At 32.7% G+C, this 25,341-nt stretch overlaps 1 protein-coding gene across 4 annotated transcripts in view; it reads right to left on the bottom strand.

Moving 5' to 3' along the window:
- The window catches only part of LOC128556332 (NXPE family member 3-like), a 56,814-nt gene that overhangs the window by 24,089 nt on the left and 7,384 nt on the right, over positions 1–25,341 (bottom strand). For 2 of the 4 annotated variants that reach the window (XM_053541060.1, XM_053541063.1), the window contains exons 3-4: positions 10,504–10,631; positions 7,538–7,812 (exon numbers count right to left, since the gene is read on the bottom strand). In XM_053541060.1, the coding sequence (XP_053397035.1) occupies positions 7,538–7,812; positions 10,504–10,631 (403 nt within the window). The remainder of the gene's footprint in view (positions 1–7,537; positions 7,813–10,503; positions 10,632–25,341) is intronic. The other 2 variants (XM_053541061.1, XM_053541062.1) reach the window with 1 other exon arrangement.

The raw sequence follows: 25,341 nt of genomic DNA on the forward strand, positions 1-25,341 counted from the left end.
ATGTAAGTTATCAAAATTGAAACTGAATACTTTCTTTATATTTATAGATGTAATAAGCAGTCAATAATTTTATATTTTTGTACATGCACGTTTTAATACGAATGTTGTGTTATAACTAATTGTATATATAGTACGATATTGTTTATAAATTTACGCCAGTAAGGAACTTTTTATTGCATTGCAAAACGTCATTCATTTGTTTTATAACATTTTTATGAACGCATTGCAGTAAATCGAACATTAGCCAATTTACAACAAACAGAAGAAGATCAAACATTTAAAGGTTGAATTCTTTATTAATGAACTGAATTAACTTAATAGAGTGTGTGCATCAAAATGAAATTGACCGATGTGTAATTGATTTATAGACCGGTTGGGGTTTTTATTTACTAGAAAGGACATGTAATTCTTAAGTTTCTAAGTTAAAAAATCATCAAAACCTCAATATCATGTATGGCAACAGGCTTAAAGCTTTTAATTTGTCGTACGCTGAGAACGATTTGTTTTGATTAACATATAAAAAATTCAAAACAATTAAACATGGACACCATATCTCATTATGGGACTTCAATATATCTTTGAAAAGTCAGACAAATACACCAAAATATAAACATATTTATATATATTACAAATTGTCGTAAAACGATATTAGAGAAGAAAAATATAGCACAGACCATATAACGTCGTTGTCGTAATAATCGAAAAATATAATTGCTATTTGCATGGTTTTTAAGAAATAATAAGTTCCCAAACGTGGTTTATCGTAGAATAACCCGAGTTTTGAGTTCTTATGCGTAAAAATATTACAAAGGCCGTAGGCCTGAGTGACAGATTGTTTCGCCTAAGAACAAAAAACTCGGATTATTCTACGATAAATCACACTTGGGAACATACAAGGGATGTTCGAAATGAATTGCTTATTTCTATCCAGAGACTTCAAATTTCAAGTTAGCCCAAAAGAGCTCATTTCATGCCCTCCAAGTACTCCCCGTGGCTAGAAATGCAAAGTTTCAGCCGATGTATTCACTTCTTGAAGGCGTCACGGTACGCTGATTTGGGCACAGTAATAAGATACTGATGAATGGCAGATCCAAGTGCCTGTCGGGACTGGTATTTCCGCCCAGCAAGGAATGATTTCAATTTCGGAAACAAAAAGGAATCACATGGGGCAAGGTCTGGGGAATACGGGGGGTGAGGCAAAACAGTTACTTTTTCTTTCTTCAAAAACGCCGTAACTATTGCGGAGGTATGAGCGGGGGCATTGTCATGTAGAAGACGGACATGTTTAAAACCAGTGGCAGGGCGTCGTTTCTGATAATACTTTTTCAGTTTCTTCAGTACTACGCCTTTATAGTACTTTCCGGTGATGCTTTTGCCCTTTTTCACCGGCACTTTTATTGCGACTCCTTCACCAGAGAAGAAGATTGCATACAAAACCTTCTTTGCACTCAAAGAACGTTTGGCAATTATTGGGCGTTTGCTGTGTTTAGTGGCCCAGATCTTATTGCTAACCTTTCTGACGAGCTCAAAATAATGGACCCAGGTTTCATCACCTGTGACGACATTGGCAAACTGCTTTTTGTCATATTTTGGAAACATTTGAAGCAGCTTTTTGGCCACTTTAACCCGTTGCCTCTTTTGCTCATCAGACAACAGAGTGGCACCCATCTAGCAGAAATCTTTCTGACTTTCAAATGCTTCTTCAAAATAAGGTGAACCGTTGATAGTGATATGCCTACCTTTCGTGCAATATCACGAACTGTAAATCTGGCATCTCCTTCAATGATTACCTTTATTTTGGAAACGATTTCTTTACGAGATGCAGATTTTGGCCTACCTGATTTCGGTGCATTTTTGATGGACTCTACACCAGACTCAGATTTCTTTTTCCACCGCCGAACTGTGTCATAAGACACACAAGAAGGTCCATAAGCAGTAGAAAGTTCAGTCATCAGCTGCTTCAAAGAACAACCAAGTTTTGAGCGAGCTTTGATGTAAGCCCGTATTTCATCTTTCTTGTCGACGCTTCTACCAACCATTTTTACTACAGTGGTCAATTATTGCGTGTATTCAAATGGCAAATTTTATGTCTTACACTAAGTCTAACATGTACATTTATACACCGTTGTGTAGATATTGAATAACCCTATACAGGTAGGTATTGGTTTTTATCGTGCCCCACGTGGATATCGAGCTAGAGGACAATAAGCAATTCATATCGAACACTCCTCGTATTATTTCGATTCTACGCACCTGAATCGGATGACGTAATTGTACGCGAGTGGTTTATTGCAGAATAACCCGAGATTGATTTTGCTCTACATGTATGTAGGTTATTTGCTGGTCGTGCTAGAATGAACTATATTCAAACATCATTTTCTAAACCCTTTTCTTCAGCCATTTTCTTAAATTTCACAAATTTAAGTACATCTTTGTGACTTATTTATAAAGCGGCATGTTGTAGTAAAACGAATAAAATTTTATCTTTTCACCATTCGATATTTTTAGAATTTCCAATTACATATTCATGTGGTAAAGAAACCAGGCACTGAATAACAACAACATCCTCAATAAATAAAAAAAGAACGCGTACCATTGATAGTCATCAATTTTCAAGTTTTGAGACATTCGTGAGTTATCGGGATTTTCCATATTTTAGAAGATTTGGCATAGCTCCCATTTAGGATAACATAGCTCCATGCGTTACTGTAGACTGCCCGGGGATAAAAGAACGAAGCAAAGTTATATTTCATTCCAAAAAATATCCTTCTTGAACAAAGACATTGTATTTTCAAGTTAACTTTAAGTAATGACAAATAAAACGACTCAATCAAACTTCTTGCAATATCTCGATTGGTTTTGGCTGAGTAGAGGACAAGTGATTTGATGTAGGTGAACTTAACCAACCAGCTACGGGGACCCATCTGCTAATATTTTAAAAAGCTGTGACCTCTAATGGCATTCTTTCTGAATGGCTCAGAAAAGGACTGTAAAGGTATTTTTTGGTCGAAAATGAAATTCAAATTAGGCTGCTACAGTCTACGGACCTTCTTTAGAACAAAATGACGTGTAAGGTCAAATAAATGCATTCACAAAAAATTGAACCATTACATTCTCGTTTCACGACCATAACTCTCATAAAATGTTTTAAACATTATATTTTGGTGTATTTTTTTTATAAATTTGATCAAATACATTAATTCCAACCAATGCGCAAGATATACATGTAAGCGAAGCATGAACTTAAAGAAATAGTTAAGGTGGAATGCGCCTAATTTGAAGTTATCTGGTTTCGTTTCGAAATTTTGATTAATATAAAATTCAGCATATTCCTCGTAGACTGCGGGTTTTACTTTTTTGATATTTCTGTAACTATTTTCTCTGCAAACCTTCAAAAACGACCATTGACGTCCATTTTTGATGAACCGCGATTTCACGTCCGTCAGACGATTTTCGTAAATCGTTCTGTTCATTCTACAAAAATCGATTTGCTTGCTAATCATCATATTTTAATTTAAAAATGTCTTTAAAATGGTGTATAATTTACGGAGATCATTTTAACGTAAAAGTCGATATTTACGTTAAAGTGACGTAAGAGCGACATATATGACGTTGAGTTTTGAATAAAATTTTTACTTCCATCTTGTCTCATGTAAAATCCAAACGATAAATTTTGACAAAAAACTAACATGATGATGAAAATTTTATTTTCTGTCTATTTATGGAATAAAATTATGGGGTCACCGAATTCATTTTCGCGTAAAATTACCTTTCGCTACCCCTACCCCCAAATCACAACATAGCTTAGTTTACGTGCTTTTCTGATATATATCTATTAAAATCTAAGTATTTTACACTCTCATTCATCAGAGGCTCACTACAGATGTGAAACGAATCTTGGTACGTGAAAAAGAGGGTTTTCTTTTTCAAAAGAGGTATTTATAACTGTAAAACTGGCGACCGGTGCGAAAATGGTTTCAATGCAGTATTTTTTACATACGCCAATGCGACAACTTTGCGTAAAATACTGATCATGTTATTTTTAAAAATCGCTTTAAATATATTTCTTTATAATTATGATTATTTTTCTCATCTTTTTCTTATTCAAAATACCAATAAATAAGTTTTCCGTTGTAATACACTGCTAAAATGAAAAAATTATGCATATGCAATTGTATATATAGTTCGGAGTTTTCATACTTTAAACAATATTATTGTAAAATATCATAGTTCAATATTATACAAGTTCAAATATTTTAAAGTTTGTTATTTCAGATGTATGACCATTGACTTAGCCGCCCCGCCACGGTAGTAAACGTTGTTTGAATCTTGTTTTTCTTTTTAGTATCCCTAACACTCCCTAAGCACGCACGAAAGCACGCACGCATGCACGCACGCACGCAAATCCCATAAGATGACCATAAGTTTAGTTGCAACGGGCTTGCCCGGTAAATTACCTGCTCTACGCAAATGTTTATATATACGACGACAGAATTCGGTTTTAAAGGTCAGAGTTTATTTTTTATTCTTTTGAAATTTTATACCACAGGCGCTATTTGAAATAAATCATAACTTCTATAATTTCCGTAATCATGATATAAGAGATACTATCCCTAGGTTACATATACGTGTTAGTGTATCCTTATAAACTTCCGATGAATGTTGAAAATCGTTACATTCTGAATTTGGACATCTAAGACGCTTATTAAAATAAAAAGTGAAACCTTACACATATACACGTGCCCTTACAACTCCCAATATCTCGTAAAAACGAAAGCAGGGTTTGCAAGTTTGAGCCTCCAGTCCTCCGTACAAAGTTACGATTCTTGAGTCGCCATATAGATAATGGCAACATAGAATTACACATGTATTTACAATCAACCGCTGTTGAATTACAGAGAGTCTCAGTCACAACCGCTACTTTCTTTCTTTCTTTTACCCCACACGCTGAGCTCAATAGAAGGAGCGCAGATCTATGAATCGTGAGTTAGATCCCCGGGTAGGGCATGGCGACTTGATAGGAGGCACGTGTCAGAAATCATTCGTCCTCCAACTCTGATTTATGTGGTGAAGTCGGAAGTAACTTTTTGAGAATACAGAATCCAGAAACACTGGCTAGGTTATTTCTCACCGTAACATAGAAAACAGCGCTAAACCCAAAACAAACTTTTTTCGTGAAATATTTATCAGTTTTAGTAGAATGTTTACCCATATTTGTGGTGTTTGATAGGTTTCTACTGTTAGGAAAAAGAATTACATATGGAATATGTTTCTTTTACGTGTCTATGAATACAACGATAACCTTCTTTACACACTTATCTGGAGAGCTAAAACCTCTTAGCAAAGGATGGTGTTTCTTTTCTAGCCAAGTTACTAAATAAATTAACCTTTTCAGAGCAACAGCCTCCGTATAACAAATATACTCTGTTTCCCCTGAGGTATTCACAGAGGATGCACTTTATTCGGAATCGGGGTGTCCGAAATCGGGGTGTCCGACTACTCTCCAAACAAATATTTCCGAAGCGTAAAATTTGTAGTAAAGTTAAATAAATCAATAAAGTTTATTCAAACATGATGATATAAATTACCTTAAATTTTCTAAAGTTGTATTCTATTTGTTTGTCTCATTTCATTTCTTTATGTATACAGTTTTACGCTTAGATAATACGTAACGGAAATAGCGGCTTGTGATGGAATTCTGTACAGGTAATTGTTAAAATTAAAAGGTTGAGATAAGTCAATTAAAAGATTTTAATTATTTAACTTGCGAAATAAATCATTTCAATCTCAGAAATGTCAAATGAAATTATTGCACAGTTGTAAAGAACTCAAAATGTGTTTGTCTTTATCCCAAGATATAAGAAAATCCATTGAATTACGCATTATTTTTTAAATCTGGGATAGGGATAGAGTAATGTAATTCAGGGCAACGGTAATACGGTGTCGATTTTGTCGCATTTTCTGAATTACAAATGTATTAAATATAATCTAAACATTAAAATCTGAGTTCTACACTGAAATGATTTCGCCGAAGATAGCAGAATTTTAAAGAGTATTATGATTTAATTGTACTTAGAAAAATAAAATAATAGATTTATGGAAGAAAAGAGGATAAACTGGAAAAATACTCAATTGCGCTATCTTGTGATTTGGGGGTAGGGGTAGCGTAATGTAATTTTACGCGAAAATGAATTCTGTGACCCCATAATTTTATTCCTTCAATCGATAGAAAATAAAATTTTCATCATCATGTTAGTTTTTTGTCAAATTCTATCGTTTGGATTTTACATGAGACAAGATTGAAGTAAAATTTTTATTCAAAACTCAACCTCATATTTGTCGCTCTTACGTCACTTTAACGTAAATATCGCCTTTTACGTTAAAATGATCTCCACAAATTATACACCATTTTAAAGACATTTTGAATAAAAATATAATGAGTAACAAGCAAATCGATTTATTATAAAATAAACAGAACGATTTACAAAAACCGTCTGACGGACGTGGAATCGCGGTTCATCAAAAATGGACGTCAATGGTCGTTTTTGAAGGTTTGCAGAGAAAAAAGTTACAGAAATATCAAAAAAGTAAAATCCGCAGTCTACGAGGAATATGCTGAATTTTATATTAATCAAAATTTCGAAACGAAACCAGATAACTTCAAATTAGGCGCATTCCACCTTAAAGGCTTGTAGAATTATAACTTTTCAAACTGTATAACGTTTGCTATGGTATGACTGAATACCAATAAGCTTTGTGTCATTATTTCAAAATTTATCAATGAGAAAGTAAGTATCACTCTACAAAAAAGGGTGCTATATGTTTCAATCACTATTTGATTTTTGTTTGCATTTTACGACTACCTTTGATAAAACTGTGATAGTTACAATCATATATCTTCATTTAATTAATTTAAACTAATGGTTAAGAATGAGCATATCATATTTTATATTGCTGTAATTAAGTTAAATTGTTTATATATGATTTATATTATCTTTAAATGAAACATTATTTAGCCACATTGAGTATTCCTTAGTCTTCAAAAACGCAAGGTACCTTGATGTGAAAAGAATCTTCTCATTGGCTTCTGATTTCAGAGCTATTTCCCGGAACGAAAAATATTGAGCGGATACGTCTTCTATATAGAATTTATGTAAACCATTCTAAATATCATTTCGATTTGTCTTTTGCCTTTGATTGGATTGAATTGAAAGATGTGAGCTTCTGCTACATTAAAAAGGTTTGTCTAGAAGTCAGCCTCAGTAGTTAGAGATTTGAATGCCTCTTACTAACGTGCACGCTCAAATATTAGCATGAATTGAACTATTGGACCACGTTGGCCAAATAAAACATACATCAAAGGATATTGTTGTGTACACATTGTCCCAATAGTTGGGCCACTGTTGCATCAGTTGGAAATCCAATACCTGAGACAGACTTGGCATAAGTCATTGGTGTCGGTTGGCTTATTTTGACCCCATAAAGTTTCTGCTATCTGTGTTCATATGGAAGTTATATAATGAAAATTATTTCTTACCCAGTCACGCCTCAAGCGAAGCATAGCTGCTATAACTTCCCTCGTGAATAAAAGTTCTACTTCCAAATGAGCCGCACCCGACCATAATGCATCTACTTGTACAGTATATGTTCCATTTTTGTGGTCCGTAATGTGTCCATTTGTATATGCTTTAATAGAATCATTGAATAGCCTTGCTCGAAGGTGATCGCCACCAACAGATTTTAACTTTCCATACCCGTCGAAAAGAAAAACCTTAAAAAGTATGGTGTCACCAACATAAACTAGTTTATCTTCTGAAAAAAAAAAGAGTCAAACCATTTGCTTTATAGCAAAAACATAAAACACACGGATAGGTTACCTATGAAATAAACATTTAAAACAATATAATGTATCTAATGTAATGTAAAAAATCGTTTACAATATATAATTGATTTATTGATAATTTCTTTGTTCCATTTTACCATTGTGACAGTAGTTATTTTTCCCCATCACATGTTAACACATGATCTTTACAATTGCATTTAACATTTTATATTCAGAAACATATTTCGCAACAAAGTCATTTTTAAAGAACGATCACCTCTCAATGAAAAGTAATACATATAAAAACACAGATTATTTCACATATGTAAAACAATACAAAGTCCTTTATCATTTTTTGTTATTATATACAGATTTTAAATACGGCGCTAAAGCTAGTAAGAATGTTCCTTTTTATAGTGCATGCTCTTGTGACAGGGTCTTACATCCTGAGACGTCTTTATAGTTCAAATGATAATATATAAATCCGTTTCAGGTGGTGCTAGTAGGTGTGAGAGCTGTTGTGCATTCACTCTTAGACTCAATCAAACTGAGTCTACTATCAGATTCCTTGGTTCCGTTTTATTCTTCTAAAGGATTTTATTATGAATTTTATGAACTTGTTTTCAAGACAAACTTTAAGTGTCTTGTGGCGGCTGATGAATGAAACATCTCAATGTACTTGAACGCAGTAATGTTATACTTTCATGGTCGTTTTGGATCAAAAAGTTACTTTAATATAATAGATTTCCGCTTTAGCTGGGTTTGAGGCGTGATGTAAATGAACAGATTCCATCAAATCAAGTCTACATTTATTTTACTGATTGCGTTCTATGCTTCTACAGGATCTTAGATTTTATTTAATGTGTGTGCGTGGGTGTGTTCGGGTTTAACGTATTTTTCAACAATTTTTCAGTCATATAAACGACGGTATCTACTTGTAGCAGTGATCACACTGCCCGACTTTATAGTGCTGACTCACTGGAATATCACACCGTAGATACGTGACATGATCGAACCCAGAACCTCCCGCACTCGAAGCGGACGCCCTACCACTAGGCTACCGAGGCGGTTAGATTTTATTTGATAATGCTTGTCATAAATGAAGTGCTACGAACGAAAGAGAAGACAATTGTATGTTATCAGAGATTATTTGTAACTACTATACATCTATGAGAAATTTATGAACTACCAGTGAAATGTAATTAAAGGACAAACAGGCTATTTACCTATTTTTCCTAGTAATTTTCTTTAAAAATATAATAATATAGTAATAGATATTGACTTATAGATATTGACTATAGATATCTTACTTATGATATTGACTTATAGATATCTTACTTATGTAAGATATTACCGAACTACAAAGAGTCAAACGTTAGGTGAGACAGGATGCATTAGATTGTAATCTGAAGCGTCCCTTTAGTCAATTTCGGTATAAATCCTAGTTAACTGGAAACATTTAACGCAACCAAGAAAAGTAATTATGTCTGGATTTAAGTCAGCAACACTTTTCACGGGCAGTGTTTCGCCTAAAGACATTTGCGATGCGTCTGTATCACACGAAAGTAATACGTTATCCTAAATCAATACTTATTGAATTATTTCATATTTTAAATGTATTATATGCATGTCAAAATATGACAATATATACCACCTTACTCTTTAGCAAAAGGTATAAATAACTTAGTATTAGATAAAGCCAAAAACAAAACACGTATATTATAAATGAAGTGTTCATTTGGGTATTCCAGACAGTAACACTTGTCAAAGAGATTAGTATCAGCCTTTTAAACAGATATTTTATGACGAATAATAAAGTAACAAACATCCATTACCTTCAAAATATATCAATTATTATGAAGCTTGCCGTCTCTTCATTTAAATTGTGATCGACATATTTCTGGTAAAAAAAGAGTATTCAAAATATTCTTAAAGTATTAAAATGCGACAAGATCATGCATCATTCAGTTGCCTTGGTACTGGAATTGTGCCAGACAGTTTGCATTTGTCCTTTCACGTATGACAGTGCCATGCCATCGTCTTTGATTACGTCAATGCCACTTATTTAAGCGGTTTGGAGCGTGAAAATGGAATCACAATTTTATGATTTATTATGTTGTTAAATTTATTTATTTTTCAATGGTGATGGTGATGGTAGCTTGCATTACCACTACCGTCAATAAACAGGCTTAAAAGACGTTAAACCCGAACACACACATACACACACACACACACACACACACACACAATCAAACCGAGCCTGCAACATCTTCGTTTATGTCGTGTAGGGCGATCTGTGACTGTTCCACTTTTTCTGTTCTACTTTTGTAACCGACGAATGATCTATATTCTGACCAATGACCGATTCCCTGTCTATATGAATTAAATCTGAAAAGTAGATACCTCGGAGGCTCGGAAGCACCGAGAACAAGACAAACAGTTATCATTGAAGACTCGGTTTGACTGAGTCTGTTCATGAGAACCTATCTGATAATATTATTCACTTGTGCTACTGATGTCTAAACTCCACCTTCATATAATTGATATTACCATATGGAACACATTATTTAAAAAAATAATAAGGAGCATGTGAATTACATAATTGGAGATGTCGGTTTCAAAAAGGGCAATATTCTAGAGGGAACGTGAAAACACTTGTTTAAGTCATGCACTGCACATACCGTTCAGTTCGATTTTAGACTGTTCTGGGTCAGCGGCTAATAAAGCATCTATGCATTGAGTCTGCATAATGTCGTCCAAACTAAATTTTTTATTAAGTTCCTGTTTGATCCGGTATGATTCGTCACTCCTGTAAACGAAATGTGAAGAAACAGGCGCACATCTTTATGTAAGTCAAGTTTATAAAAGTACTGGACAGATAATTTTTCATAAATAATGCACTTGAGAATTGATTGTTGTTTTTTTTTGCGAAACTTAGGGATCAAAAGCCATAACAGAAGTTATAAACTTTTTTAGAATGACAGTATTTTAATTCTCGATGACTTGTTCCGACACTTTCTTAAATCAAAGTTGGCAATAAAATCAATTAATCCTGTAAACTATAAATTTTCTTTATTCAAAATCATGTAGATCATATCGTAGTTTCAAACATTTTGATTGTTCAACTGTTAAAATTTTTAATTGATTGGTTATTTGGACTTGTGTAGTCTCCACTTTGATTGGCTAGATATAGGTAAATATTGATATCTCTGTTTAAGTGTTTTATTCTGTGTTGTTAATCTGACCCACTCAAAGTAACTTTATCTATTATATTTTTAAATTAGAAAAAGCTTTAAGTTTATCATCTGTTGTATAGGCTGAGGCGTAAACGGACTTTGTTATTACTGGTCATCACTAATTGAGTATTGCAGATTGCAAACATATAACATTATGTTTATTCATTTTTGTCTGGTGTTAAAACAATCTGCATTATTACATATATTTTTATTGTTCCAGCCAGATGTGTTAAGTATGTCGTTATATTGAATATTGCGAATGATTATGGTGTTTCATACTTGTAAAAATGGTTTAGTACAACGCGATCAATTTAAGGCGGTAGGTTACCTTGTTACCAGGGTGAATTCAAATTAGTTGAACCGCAGCAATGTTTTTGTATTTCGTGTAATATGATGTTTTAACTGCTACAATCTCAATTTCGTTTATCTCTGTCCCTTCAAGTTCAGTTTTATCCAGGTTTGAAGAACATGATCATCCAATGGATTTTTATATAGAAAGAAGAAGGAAAATACTGATATTTAACACTTTTTCAGTGTATGTTAGTTTCACTGATATCCGTAGAAGTCTGCACAATTGGTAATTTTACTTGTATGCGTGTTAGCTTTCAAATATAAGCTTAACATGTATATGTCGCGGGGCTTGTGTTTCCTTGGTAGGCATTTTCTCTCATTTTTAAACAACTATGTATAAAAAACGTGGTTTTCGACGGCTTCAGTGCAATTCTGTTAATGACTGACGTGGAATATTTGGGTAATATTATTAGCAAAATACCAAGCACTTTACATGGTTCCCTATTTTTCTTAAAGTTTAAAGTAATCATGGCAACAGAGATGTTTACAATAGCTTATATCTTGCTCTTTGTCGTAACTTCTTATAAAAAATATTGAATAAAATTATCTTTCTTGTTAATGTAGCTTTAAAACATATTATATCTAACGTAAGTTATATTTTCGTGTTATTTGCATTTACTAAAACAAATTTCACGGCATAAAATACTTACAGCAGTACCCTTCGACTGTCATTTTTCATGGAAAAATCGTTCAGCATGCTGCTATTATTCTCATAGATATTGTTGAAATGAAAATAAAAAGCCGAAGGAAGCTGTGTTCCTTAAATTAACCAGTGTCAAAGCTTCTGAATTTTACATTTAGATATATAGGTCATGGGCTTTGTTTCCATGGTAACATCAATTCAATGCAAGAAATCACAATTTTCTACTGACATTTGAACAATTTTAGAGCTTAGTTTTAGTATATATGTAACAAATTATCAAGGAAACAGAAAAAATTGGTATTTCAAATCAAAGTGCATTTTTTTTTTATTTGAAAATGACCGTAACAAGTAACCTTTCACCCAGCTATATTCCAAAATATATTGGCTACCATCATCCATTTTCTTACATTCCGCATAACATTTCAATATAACTACATAAAAGAAGCAAAATATTCATTATAATTCAGAGCAAAAGACTCGTAAAATATTTTCAGCAAATAGTGGTTGTTTAAAAGTAGTTCAAATCAAGAAAATGCACAGAATTACGTACGTTCAAAATAAAAGCTATTGATTTTGCGCGGTAACTGACACGTAACGTCATGACGTCAATGACGTCATTTTAAGGCAAAATTGTTTTGAAGCGTTTCTGCGGCAATTTATTCATTATTTCTGCATTATTAAACCATAAAACATCAGATCGGAGTCAGGTTCATTTGTTTTCAGAAAAATGGATATACAAACACATTTAGTTTGTCATAAACGTCGTCGTAAATCGTCACGTAAGCTTCCGGTTGGACATGCGCAAATACAAATATTAAGGTAACCTACTTCCATTATCCTGATCAAATATTTAAAATGATGGAAGCTTTGTTTTATTTTGTCTATAAACAAACAAGAAAATCAAATGAATACAATCTGTAAAAGGGTCCTTTGGAAGCATAGAATGACAAAAGAAAATAGCAGACTTGGCTTTACTGAGTCTGTTCATGAGAGGTAAAGATATGTGCAACACATCTCACGCCCCCATAACACCTACTTAAGCGGACTTCTATTGCACATCTATTAAATGGAATCCATGATCCCAACGGACCACAAACACTTCATCAAGTTGTATTGCCTTACTTATCTATTGTGTGTTCTTTCTGTAACACATTTATTCAAATATCTATATCTTACTTAGTATGTTATAAAAGTCACATTAGTCTTACATAGGTTTTCTGTGCATGAAACAAAGTAGAAATATATATAGCGTTTTAGAGCCAATGTTCGCCATTTAACCGTTGACCCCTTGACCTTACCATGACATTGATCCTGAACAAAACAGTAAAAAAAAACATAACCACATAATACATTTTTGTACAATATTATAAGAAACAATAACAAAATAACCTTCTGTGTGACTCAGAACTGCACGGTCATACAACCTTAAGCTCGTCGATTTCATTTAGTCAGACCTACTTTCCTCTTAACCCAACCAATAAAACTATTCACGAACCGGCTATAGATTCAATTAGAATATCTGATGCTACGCTATGCAAATTCTAATCACCCCTTATAAGTAAATTTTCATAATGTAGTAAAATGTTTTAGGCGAAGTAAAAAAATTCAAACAACGAATTAGGTACCAGTCGTTAGAGCCGGGAATCTATACTTACCAATTCGCATATTGATCTTGCTTCTACAAGTGATCGTTACATTACAACTTTTTGTGCCCCCCACCCTATGAGTGGTGGGGGCATATAAATTTGCTCTTGTCCGTCAGTCCGAAGTTAGTGACGCGCCTAGCTCAAAAAGTATTTGATATAAATTGATGAAACCTTGCATGAGTCTTTATCATGATATGAACTTGCGCACCTCCTATTCTTCGTCTGGCTCAGCCTCCTATTTTTAGAGTTATGGCCCCTGAAATAGTCAAAAATGCACATTTTCACCTTGTGACACGCCTAGCTCAAAAAGTATTTAATATAGATTCATGAAACCTTGCATGAATCTTAATCATGATATGAACTTGCGCACCTTCTACTTTTTATCTGGGTCCGCTCTCTACGTTCAGTGTTATGACCCCTGAAATAGTCAAAAATGCACATTTTCACCTGGTGACGAGCCTAGCTCAAAAAGTATTTAATATACATTTATTAAACCTTGCATGAGTCTTTATCATGATATGAACTTGCGCACCATCTATTTTTCATCTGGGTCCGCCCCCTATATCCAGAGTTATGGCCCTTGAAATAGTCAAAAATGCACATTTTCACCTTGTGACGCGCCTAACTCAAAAAGTATTACATATAAATTGATGAACCCTTGCATGAGTCTTTATCATGCTATGAACTTGCGCACCTCCTATCTGTATCTGCCTCCGCCTCCCCTGTTGTCAGAGTTATGGCCCCTGAAATAATCAAAAATGCACATTTTCACCTGGTGACGAGCCTAGCTAAAAAGTATTTAATATACATTTATTAAACCTTGCATGAGTCTTTATCATGATATGAACTTGAGCACCTCCTATTTTTCATCTGGGTCCGCCCACTATATCCAGAGTTATGGCCCTTGAAATAGTCAAAAATGCACATTTTCACCTTGTGACGCGCCTAGCTCAAAAAGTATTATATATAAATTGATGAAACCTTGCATGAGTCTTTATCATGCTAAGAACTTGCGCACCTCCTATTTGTATCTGCCTCCGCCCCCCTATTGTCAGAGTTATGGCCCCTGAAATAGTCAAAAATGCACATTTCCACCTTGTGACGCACCTAGCTCAAAAAGTATATGATATAAATGAGTCTTTATTATGATATAAACTTGCATACCTCTTATTTATTTGCTGTCTCCTCCCCTATTTTTAAAGTTATGGCCCCTGAATATTTTTTTGGTTGGGTTTAACGTCGCACCGACACAATTTTAGGTCATATGGCGAATTTCCAGCTTTGATGGTTTTTAGGAAGAGAGTAAAAAAAAATGCACATTTTCACCTAATTAGGTGCCTAACTAAAAAAAGTATTTAATGTAAATTCATGAAACCTTGCTTGAGTCTTTATCATGATGTGACCTTGCACACTTGGCATTCTTCTTGAGAATCTTAGCGTTTATTACAGAGTTTTGGCCCTTAAAATAGCGAAAAACGTGGATTTGTTGTTTGTGATGCCCATAGCTCAAAAAGTATATGGTATAGAATAATGAATCCTTTTCATAATTTTTTTGAGGCTATACCTCATTAAGACTGCAAACATTTGAATTATTTCCCCTTATTTGTGACAAATGTACCAGTGGGGGCACACCCTGTGTCCTACAGACACATTCTAGTGTTGTTTTTTTCTATTAGTAACACTTGATTTATATCCATTCTAGTTCAAGTCAAAAGTTTCAAACTGATATTAGCTGACGTAAACTTCAATAAATGTATGTTAATGGTCTGTCTCTACTTAAAAAGTGCAATGTCGAATAGCTTATACGCTCACACATTTACAACATGGTTGCTTTTCAAAAGAAATCCAGTTGTGTCTCATACTTTTCTCAACAGACAGTTCTGAGGTATTTGGTACTAGGATATTAAAACACCGTTTATAATCCTTATCAACCACTTGTTCACTTTGCTTCCGATGTTGCCATGCTAATAGATTATTTTCATCATACTAATATTGTCTGAACAATATTTCCATGCCACTTGGGATTAACTTGTTCATTACACGTTATTTCAATTAGTGTCTTTCACTTTACTGTCTATGTTACATAATAATTGTTTTAGAGGAACTTATATTATGATGGCTATGGCATAATATACTAAACTAATTTGCTAATATTCTTCTTCTTCTTCTTATTAATATTATTATTATTGTTACTATTATTATTGTTATTACTATCATGTTTGTAAAGTGTTTAAATACGAAATGGGTGAGTGAGTTGGGTTTTACGGCGAATCGACACAAAATGGTCATATATCGCCGAAAGCACGAAATGGGGTTTAGCTGACTTTTGCATACAGCAAGTAAACAGGCCTCTCTTATACTGATAGGGGAGATAATTTAATAGTCTGAGAAGAGTATAAGCAAATTTCCGACTGCCATACATCAAAGTTAGAGTCTTTGGAACAAAAACTCGTCTAAAATCTTTAATTCTAACCAGTCTGTAATCTTCTATTATATCTATACATTACTTTGACGAGGACAGTTGCACATCCTATTAGAAATTTATGGCATGCGCTTTATTCATATTTCATTGTCTCAATAATGTGTACTAAGATTAACAAAAGCAAATTCTTTACACTATACTTTAATTTAACACCGTTCATGTCCTAAAATTGTGTCAAATAAACAATGCTCATTTGTATCAATTAACTTAATTCGAAACTAAGAATAAATGATGATAATATTCTTTTACAGTAACAATAATAATAACTAGAACTGTCACAGGAGTGACGAATACCCCCCACAATACGGTCTTGTCACAGAAGAATGGCAACCATAAGAAAACAATGGCCACAAGAAAGTGCAATTTAAATCGAACTTGATCTGTATTTTATGATGTTATACCTGTATACCAAAACATTTAAATCTATCAAGAACTGTCGCTGAAGTGTTTAATGACGCCAATGGTGGATGAATATTACACAGTAGTTTGAGTCTGTGTTTAAAGTATCAAATAATAAGAGAGGTACAGAGAAAGTGTCTGGTGCAAGAGTTATGCACCTTCTTTCGTATGATGTGGGTGATGATGTAAAACAACTACTTCAAGTTTGAATCAAATGCATTTCGTTATAACTGAGATATAGTAAAAATGCATCAAAATTGTATTTTATGATGTTACACCTGTGTACCAAGAACATTTAAATCTGTTAAGAACTGTCACTGGAGTATTTAGTGACTCAAATGGTGGATGAATATTGCACAATAGCTTGAGTCTGTTTTAAAAAATACCAAGTATTAAGAGAGGTACAGATAACGTTTATTAGAACACTATATAAGTATAATTCTAAGCCAAAAAGGGGGCATAATTCAGATAATATTGGTTCAAGATTTATGCACCTTGTATCATATGATGTGGGTAATGATGTGGAACAACTACTTCAAGTTTGAATCAAATGCATTTCGTAATAACTGGGATATAGTGAAACTGCATCAAAATTAGCCTTAAATTCTAAGTGAAAGGGGGCATAATTCATGAAAAATTGGTGCAGAGTTATGCACTTTGTGTCACATGATGTGGGTGATAAGGTGGAACATTCATTTTAAGTTTGAATCAAATCCATTTAGTAATAACTGAGAAAGAATGAAAGTGTATGAAAACATTAACCTGAAGTTCTAAGTAAAAAAGGGGTATAATTTATGAAATATTAGTGCAAGAGTTATGACCCTTGTGTCATATGATATGGATGATGATGTTAAGTTTGAATCAAATCCATTTAGTAACAAGTCGAAAGATTTCCTGCGGCCAGAAGTGATACAGACCAGAAATTGTTATGGATGTATGTGTGGCCACTCAGCATAAAAAGTAAGTTATGGGTGAAAAACATGCTTGCTTTTTTAGCTCACCTGCTCAGGTGAGTTTTTTGATCGCTCCATGTCCGGCGTCCGTCGTTTGTCGTCTGTCGTCTGTCGTCTGTCTGTCTGTCAACATTAAGCTTGTGTATGCGATAGAGGCTGTATTTTTAACTGATCTTCATTAAATTTTATCAGAATGATAGACTTGATGAAATCTAGAAAAAGTTTGAAAATGGGCCATCTAGGGTAAAAAGCTAGGTCACTAGGTCAAATCAAGGAACAAGGAAAAACATTGAGTATGCAATAGGGGCTGCATTTTACACTGGATTTTCATAAAATTTAGTCAGAATGGTTGCCTTGATAAAATCTAGGTCAAGTTCGAATATGGGTCATCTGGGGTCAAAAACTAGGTCAAATCAAAGAAAATATTTGTTTACACTCAAGATTTTTGCTCCAATTTTAATTAAAATTGGTCAGAATATTAATTTTGTTTCCATGAAATCACTAGGTTAAACATGTTTACACGGTTATGGTGTGTTTCTCAGGCGAGCGATCTAGGGTCATCTTGGCCCTCTTGTTAATTACACCATTATGCTTTAATGTAGGAAATATTACTCCATTCTACATGCTTTTCAAGCAGACCTATGAAATATGTATTTCTTAATTCTGAAAGTTATTGTTTTAAGCAAAAATAACTATATTTCCCTTTCATGTATAACATAACTTTTAGCTCAACTGGTCACATTTCTTGACTATTGAAATACTTTACTAGTGCTTCCACAAATGTGATTCATGCCTTCACCTAGACTTCGTTAACAACACAGAACCATATAATCCAGGAAACTGAAGAGCAATAAACACAAAAAACACTTATGCACAATTAGGTATCAATATTGATCATTGCTGAAAGTTTGAATATTAAATTATATGAAACAATGAATGAGGAATTCAGGTCACAAAACATTTCTCTATATCTAGAGTGCCAGCTATATTGCAAAAACGGCGTTCTATAAAAGCGATAAGCCAATCGCGTATCGGTAAAATGTCACGTGAAATCACCAGTCACAATGTGTTACACTACTTGTTGCATTCAAATATACCTGCGGCCTCCAGGCCGCAGGCCGCAGGTAATAAAACCCTTACAGGCACATAAAAGTTATGGAGCAAAACCAAATATCTTACCTTTGGCCTTGCATTGTGACTTTGACCTTTGACCAACACGTTATCTGGTCTTCAGGAATAATAATGTGAAGTTAAATTAAATTCCTTCCAGGCATATTGATTTCGGGACAAAATGTCCCGGGCGCGACGAGAAGGGACATGCCAAACTGATTCCTATATAGCTTCCCAACATGTTTGATGGGATATAATGATGATTATTATCATTATCATTATTGTTGTTGTTGTTGTTGTTGTTTTCAGTATCATCATACATTCTAGAAATTTTGAAAAGTTCTTAATTCCCAAGTGCTGAATTCAGAGGCTTTACTGAAATACATAAATTACAATAATAATCATAATAATATTCATATCAATATTATCATTTTTTCGGCGACGCCGTCTAAATTCGTTTTCGTTACCTATGCCACGTGACTTCAGTTTGCAAATCAAACTACTTGATAACGCATTATAGATAATTTATCAGAATGGAAGATTTATGCAACACTCTGCCTGATTGGACGAGAGTGTCAATTTCTTTCACTCTGTTGATTGTGCTACGCTGAGTGAAATGTAGAAAAAGCGTTTATCCTAAACGACGCTGTTCACAGTTTTAAAGCTAACTTTGGCTCAGTATATTTAGCAAGAATATTGATATATCTCAAAATGATAAGTAAGTTTAATAGATATGATAAAAACCTGTTCAAATACCAACATATATCAAATTAAAGAAAGAGCTGAATACGGTCTGCGTATCACATGAATAAGGGTGTGATAAGAGTTTTTTATGTAGAGAAGTGCTTTTTAAAAGATTTTCCTTGTTACAATTGTCGTCTGTATATGAAAAGGTTTCTTGCTTTTGTGACTTATTCAGATTGCATATTAAAATGAGTACTTGTTTGCTTTGATATATTTGTTATAAATTATTTAACTGATTTATTATATATGAATATTTTTCTTTAGTATGGTATGCAAATATTGAACTCAGTTGAAATCTGTTTTATTATATATATGCTATATAATGACTGAATCTCATTACACTGAAATGAAGGTACTCTGCATACAGTTTATCTATGTGATATGACTACGGTCAAACTTTGCTTATGAAACAGAAATATTGAAATAATTACAATTGTATGTTTTGCTTGACCTTCACTTTTTTATGTGTGACGTCATTGTCCAAAGATTCATGAATAGCGAATATGCTATTTGTTAAAACGGGATCAGTTGTCCTATTTTAGAAATAAATAAAAATAATAAATAAAAAAATCCTTTAATTGATCTTTTCTCATTTATTCATCTAATCAAACTTGATTTGTAGCATCTTTATTAGGCCCGCAGCCAACTTTGTTCAGCTGGGACAATTGACCCCTTTTAGGGGCTGCTAGAGGTAAAACTAGAAATGCCTTTATACAGCGTCTCATGAACAGCTTGGTGGATCTTTGTCATACTTGGTCTGGAGCATCATTATAAGGTCCTCTTCCAAATTTATTTATATAGGAACTTGGGCCCTATTAGGGACCACTATAGCTAAAAGTAGATATGCCTTTCTTCGCATTAACCACTAAAATGTAATGGATTTTTATCAAACTCGATGTGTAACAATATCGTAAGGTCTCCTGCTATTTTGTTACAAATGGGGATATGGACCAATTTAGCTAAAATATAAATACGTTTAATGACCTCTTCTCATGAACCGCTTCATGAATCTTCATCAAACTACTGCTGTAATTATTCGTCTAAGGATAAACGAAACAAAATTGCAACCCTTCGAAACCTTTGCGAAAAATTAAAAGAGAACCATTTAAATTGTTAAAGTGCGGTGTTTAGTTTTGCAATTTGAAAAATGTTAGATGAAAGATGAATGTTAGATGAAAAATTCATAAACTTCTTTCCTTATTACAATTCGCCGACCATCATTTTTAAAGATATTTCTTGTATTTAACTATTTCCGTTTTCATTCTCATAACTTGGTCAAGAGATGATTACATTCGATTAAACTCACTGATGGTTTATATACACTCATAGACTTTTATAATCGGTCACTGATTGCGATAACTTAATATTTAATACGTTTAAATATTTAAGACCAATTCTCTGTAAGAACAAAAAGTCAAAGAAGGAGTCGGAAACTCATAGTCTCAGAATTACTTCATATTTGCACCCGTTTTAGTATTTAAGCCACATACACAGGATTAACAGTGAAAAGATATGGACCAGCTCTGGTTACAATGGAAACGGGAATATTATATTTTTTGCGTAAAAAATGTCAATTTCTGTGAGTCAAATTTTACTAAAATGTTACTATTTTCTTTACATATAGTGGTATCTATGTCTGAAATAGAGCACTAATTTTCATATTTGCCTGGAATACATACCCGAAGTAAATATTTGAAACAAATACTATCTTTCAACATTTTCACAGTTTTAGAAGCAAGAATTTTATAAATACCCCCCTTTAAGATTTTACATTATCTTTAAAATTGGCCTGCATGTATATTTTTAACTTGTAATAAAATAAAAAGTGCACACATCTGAATATAATACTTGTATGGATTCAGCAGAGCAATGATATCCATTCCAATTTAAGGAGGAATTTTAGTGGGTCATTCATATTTGAGCTTTTTAGAGAATTTAGAAAATTGACAAAAACTGTTTTCAGCAAACTCATTTATGCCTAAATTACAGAATAACCTGAAATTATATAACATTGCCAGATACATAGTTATAGCAAAACATAAGTATTTCATGTATAACCATTTTACAAAGTTAAAGTGTCCAAAACTTTTTCTAGAATTTAAAGAGAATTTTCCGTTACCATGGCAACGTACACGAAAATTATAATTCAAACTTTCTGTATCAATTTTGTATTCTATGAAACAAGAAAAGTTCATTTGTAAGCTGTCAAAATATCTCTGGCACCTAAAGCATATTCTGGGCAGAATTAAGAAAAATACAAGCATAATAATGATCTATGAACCTTAAAGCATTGTCACAAGGTAAGTTTTCCACAGCCTTGTATGCACTTTTCTTTCTTTTAGGTAAACTAATTTTGAGTTTAAAAACAGTTGGAAATACTCATAATCAACTGTTACTGGCCTTTAAGGTATTGTATGGTTACTAATCATGACTGTCCAATTTTTTTCAAGTTGCCATGGTCGCAACATTCATTTTTCATTAAAAAGGAATTTTTGCATAAAATAAAAAAAATCTATGTGTGTTTATGTAAAGACAGTGTCCTTTCACCTCTGGAAAACACTTTGTTGCCATGGACATAAATGGCAGTAAAAGCAAAATCATGTATATTTCGCCATTTGATTTACTATGTACAGTTTAAATACAATTCAAAATTATGAACAAATAACAGTGTGTATCCAAGACTGAAAAATATCATGATATTTAAAAATAAACAGCATATATATATATTTGTATGTTCATGTTATAACAATCACGGAAAGTTTATCAGGTTTAAATAATTTCAATGGTAAAATGAATGTTTCTGTTATCAATTTACATTAACTTAAGCATGTTACAAAATTACAATGCTGAATTATTTGGGCTTAAAGTCATTTCCATCCAGTAGATTTTTGGTGAATATTTAAAAAATTGATATTTCTGGACCAAGATATATATTCTTCCTTTAACAATCAAATTAAATCAAATGATCTACAGAACAGTTCAGTCATGATCATGCACATTCCAGTGCCAGTAAATATTCAGTAAATACAAACTGCAGTTGCAGACATATCTCCTAATCCTTTCCATAATTTATCAAAATACACAAATAAATCTACTTTATTGATTAAAGTAAAACATGCTGATAAAACAGGATGTTAAATGCTTTGTATATCATAGAACGAAACCTGTTTTACAGATGACAATTGTACTGAATTTCTGAAGATTAATAGCTGTGGTCTTAAATTAGTCAGAAAGTCAGCTAGGAACTCAGATGTTCCCTTTAATCATTGATCAGTTAGTATATATACGCTTAAGTTAATACCTAACACAATATAGGTAACTTTACAAATGTATGAATTTTCATTAAAATCTAAATTGCAGACATTTTTTAAAAAATAAATTACATCAGAAAATATTATTTTAAGATGCAAGAGTGAAAAAGAATTGTAATATTTCAACAGTCTCACAAAATCAATTCAAAATAATTTAATAATTAATAATAAAATAATTCAACCATTATTTTGCTATATTTTCTCAGTATTTTTTTAAGATTAAAAAATCCATTTAAAATAGAATTAACTATGGTAGACAATATACAATTAGATCTGAATATGTTTGTGAGTAATAAGCTTTAATGTATAATTATGCTGTAAACTGATAAGCATATCTAATGAGAATTGCAGAACATGTGGGATTCTTTTTGACAAAAATTCAAAGACTGCCATATGTCTATATTCCAATTAAATATGTTCAAGTGCATCTTTTTCAAAATACATTAATTTTCATCAAATTTAAATATTACAAATTTAATGTAATACATGCAAAAGTATTCAAACAACTATACTAGATTTTTTTAATATATTTTAATTTAATTTTTAAGTCAAGAGTTAATACCTTTGGTTAAACAATTATCAACATTTTTAAGAAATGACATTCTAATTTTTCCATAAATCTGAAAAAGAAACATTAACGCAAACAACATAATTCCATTTTCAGGGTTTGCAGTGCGAGTTCTTCTATTTATGTCAAAGACACCAATAATTTTTTGGTCTGCGGCAATCCAAAAAAAGGGGACAGATTTTCACTGTTCAGATCTCCATAACTTATACCAAACACTGATTGATGATTCCCCACTTTCAGCCTCTCTATTTGGAAAACACAAAATCACTATTTTCTTAAACATTTTACCTTCACAGTGACATACTGCATTTCAAACTTGTGTCCTCTTCTTTAGAGATGAAATGACATCCTGTCATAACTAAACTACATGGATCAGGCAGTTAAGTCACAGACTGCACAGTTGCAAGTTATAGAAAGTCTTTTAGAAGTCCTTGTTATTTTCATTTGATACATAATCTTGAGAATGCTGGCTATTCAGGTGATATCAGTGGTCTTCTGACCGCATTTACTTTTACCATGTAGCTGTCACTGAAAAATATAGTAGTGGGAGAACAACAATCTGAATGTCTTTTATTTGACTATGGGTGGTGGTGGTGTGGGGTGGATTCTCCAGTTATAATATTTGTGACATCATGTTACTGGGTAGAACTACTTATCTTCTACAAGCCAGCTGGAGGGTTTCCTCTCACAAACTTGTAAATGAATAAAATTTACATATACTAAATATTTCAATAATTTGATAAATTTTATACATATTTCAAATATTGTATAAGTAAATGTATAATATACACATATTTCCTTTATTCTTTTAATAAAAAGAATTTATCACATAGACCTTCCCTTCCTTGAAATGATGTTAAAAGGACCAATTGTATGAAATACATTAAATACCTTTGACTTTGCTACACTTTGATTAATGAAACATGTAAAATAAACAAAGTTCATAAATATTTTGTCAAAAAAAATAACATGTATTCAAGCATTTATAAAGATTTGAAATCAGACCTGATCAGATACTAAAACTATACATAAAATGTTTATACCTTCCTTTTATAAAGGGATGATGACGACTATTCGTTCTTTGAAGAATTAATCTGGAACAAACCCAAATCAGACTAAAATGGTTACATTTTGACAGATACAGGATATAATCCTTTTTTAACATTGTATGGACCACTTTCTAGGCGAAATCTGTTTTTCATGTGTAGAGGGTCCTTTTCTGAAAAAGGGTATGTCATATTTTAAAATTTCAAAAACTTATCTTTCAGTTTTAAACATATGTAAGCAATATTTTGTAGTCAAAACTACAACAGAATGTTTGTCAATTTAAGTTATAAAGTCCTACTAGCTATTGTATCATGAATTGAGATGTCAAGATTTCATACATGTATGAATATGGGCATGTGGGGGATTTCTTTCTTCATTTAAATAGGCATCTGAGGTGTAAATATAAAAACGACATATTAACTTTGACACAATCAATCCATTTACATTCAGTATGTACTTGTAAAACAGTTAAACAGGCATGTGCAGGTTAAAACATGCTCACTTATGTGTAGCAGTTGATGCAATTAAATGTTTTCATTTATCAATATTTGAGTTTTTACTTTTGTTAGTCTAATATCTACAGGTACTTTGGCAAACACATACACTATTGCAAATGACTAAATTATGATTACCTCTCTAGAACACCCACTCACTTGATAGTTGTTGGAAACTTTATCATGAAGCAGCCATTTTCAAAAGACACAACTCAGCTGAAAAACAAAACGAATGAATTTACAAAATTATACAAATTTTGAATTATAAATGTCTTTATCAGCTTTTTACAAATAACATAATATACATGCTAATTGTCATTTACAACTAAAATCATGTGTTTTTTTTTTCCTATAAATCTACCTCCCATAAAAGGAGGTAATCTCACAGCAAAAAAGTATGTTTTTCCCCAATTCTGAATTTTGAAATTGTTACTTTATTGGGTGTTTGATGTTTTAAAATGGTTTTGCTAATTTGTATGTATATTTGGATTATTAAAACAACATTATACTGTTGGTCAATTACTGAAATATAATC

This window comes from Mercenaria mercenaria, chromosome 4 (genome assembly GCF_021730395.1).
Source record: "Mercenaria mercenaria strain notata chromosome 4, MADL_Memer_1, whole genome shotgun sequence".
Classification (NCBI taxonomy): Eukaryota; Metazoa; Mollusca; class Bivalvia; order Venerida; family Veneridae; genus Mercenaria; species Mercenaria mercenaria.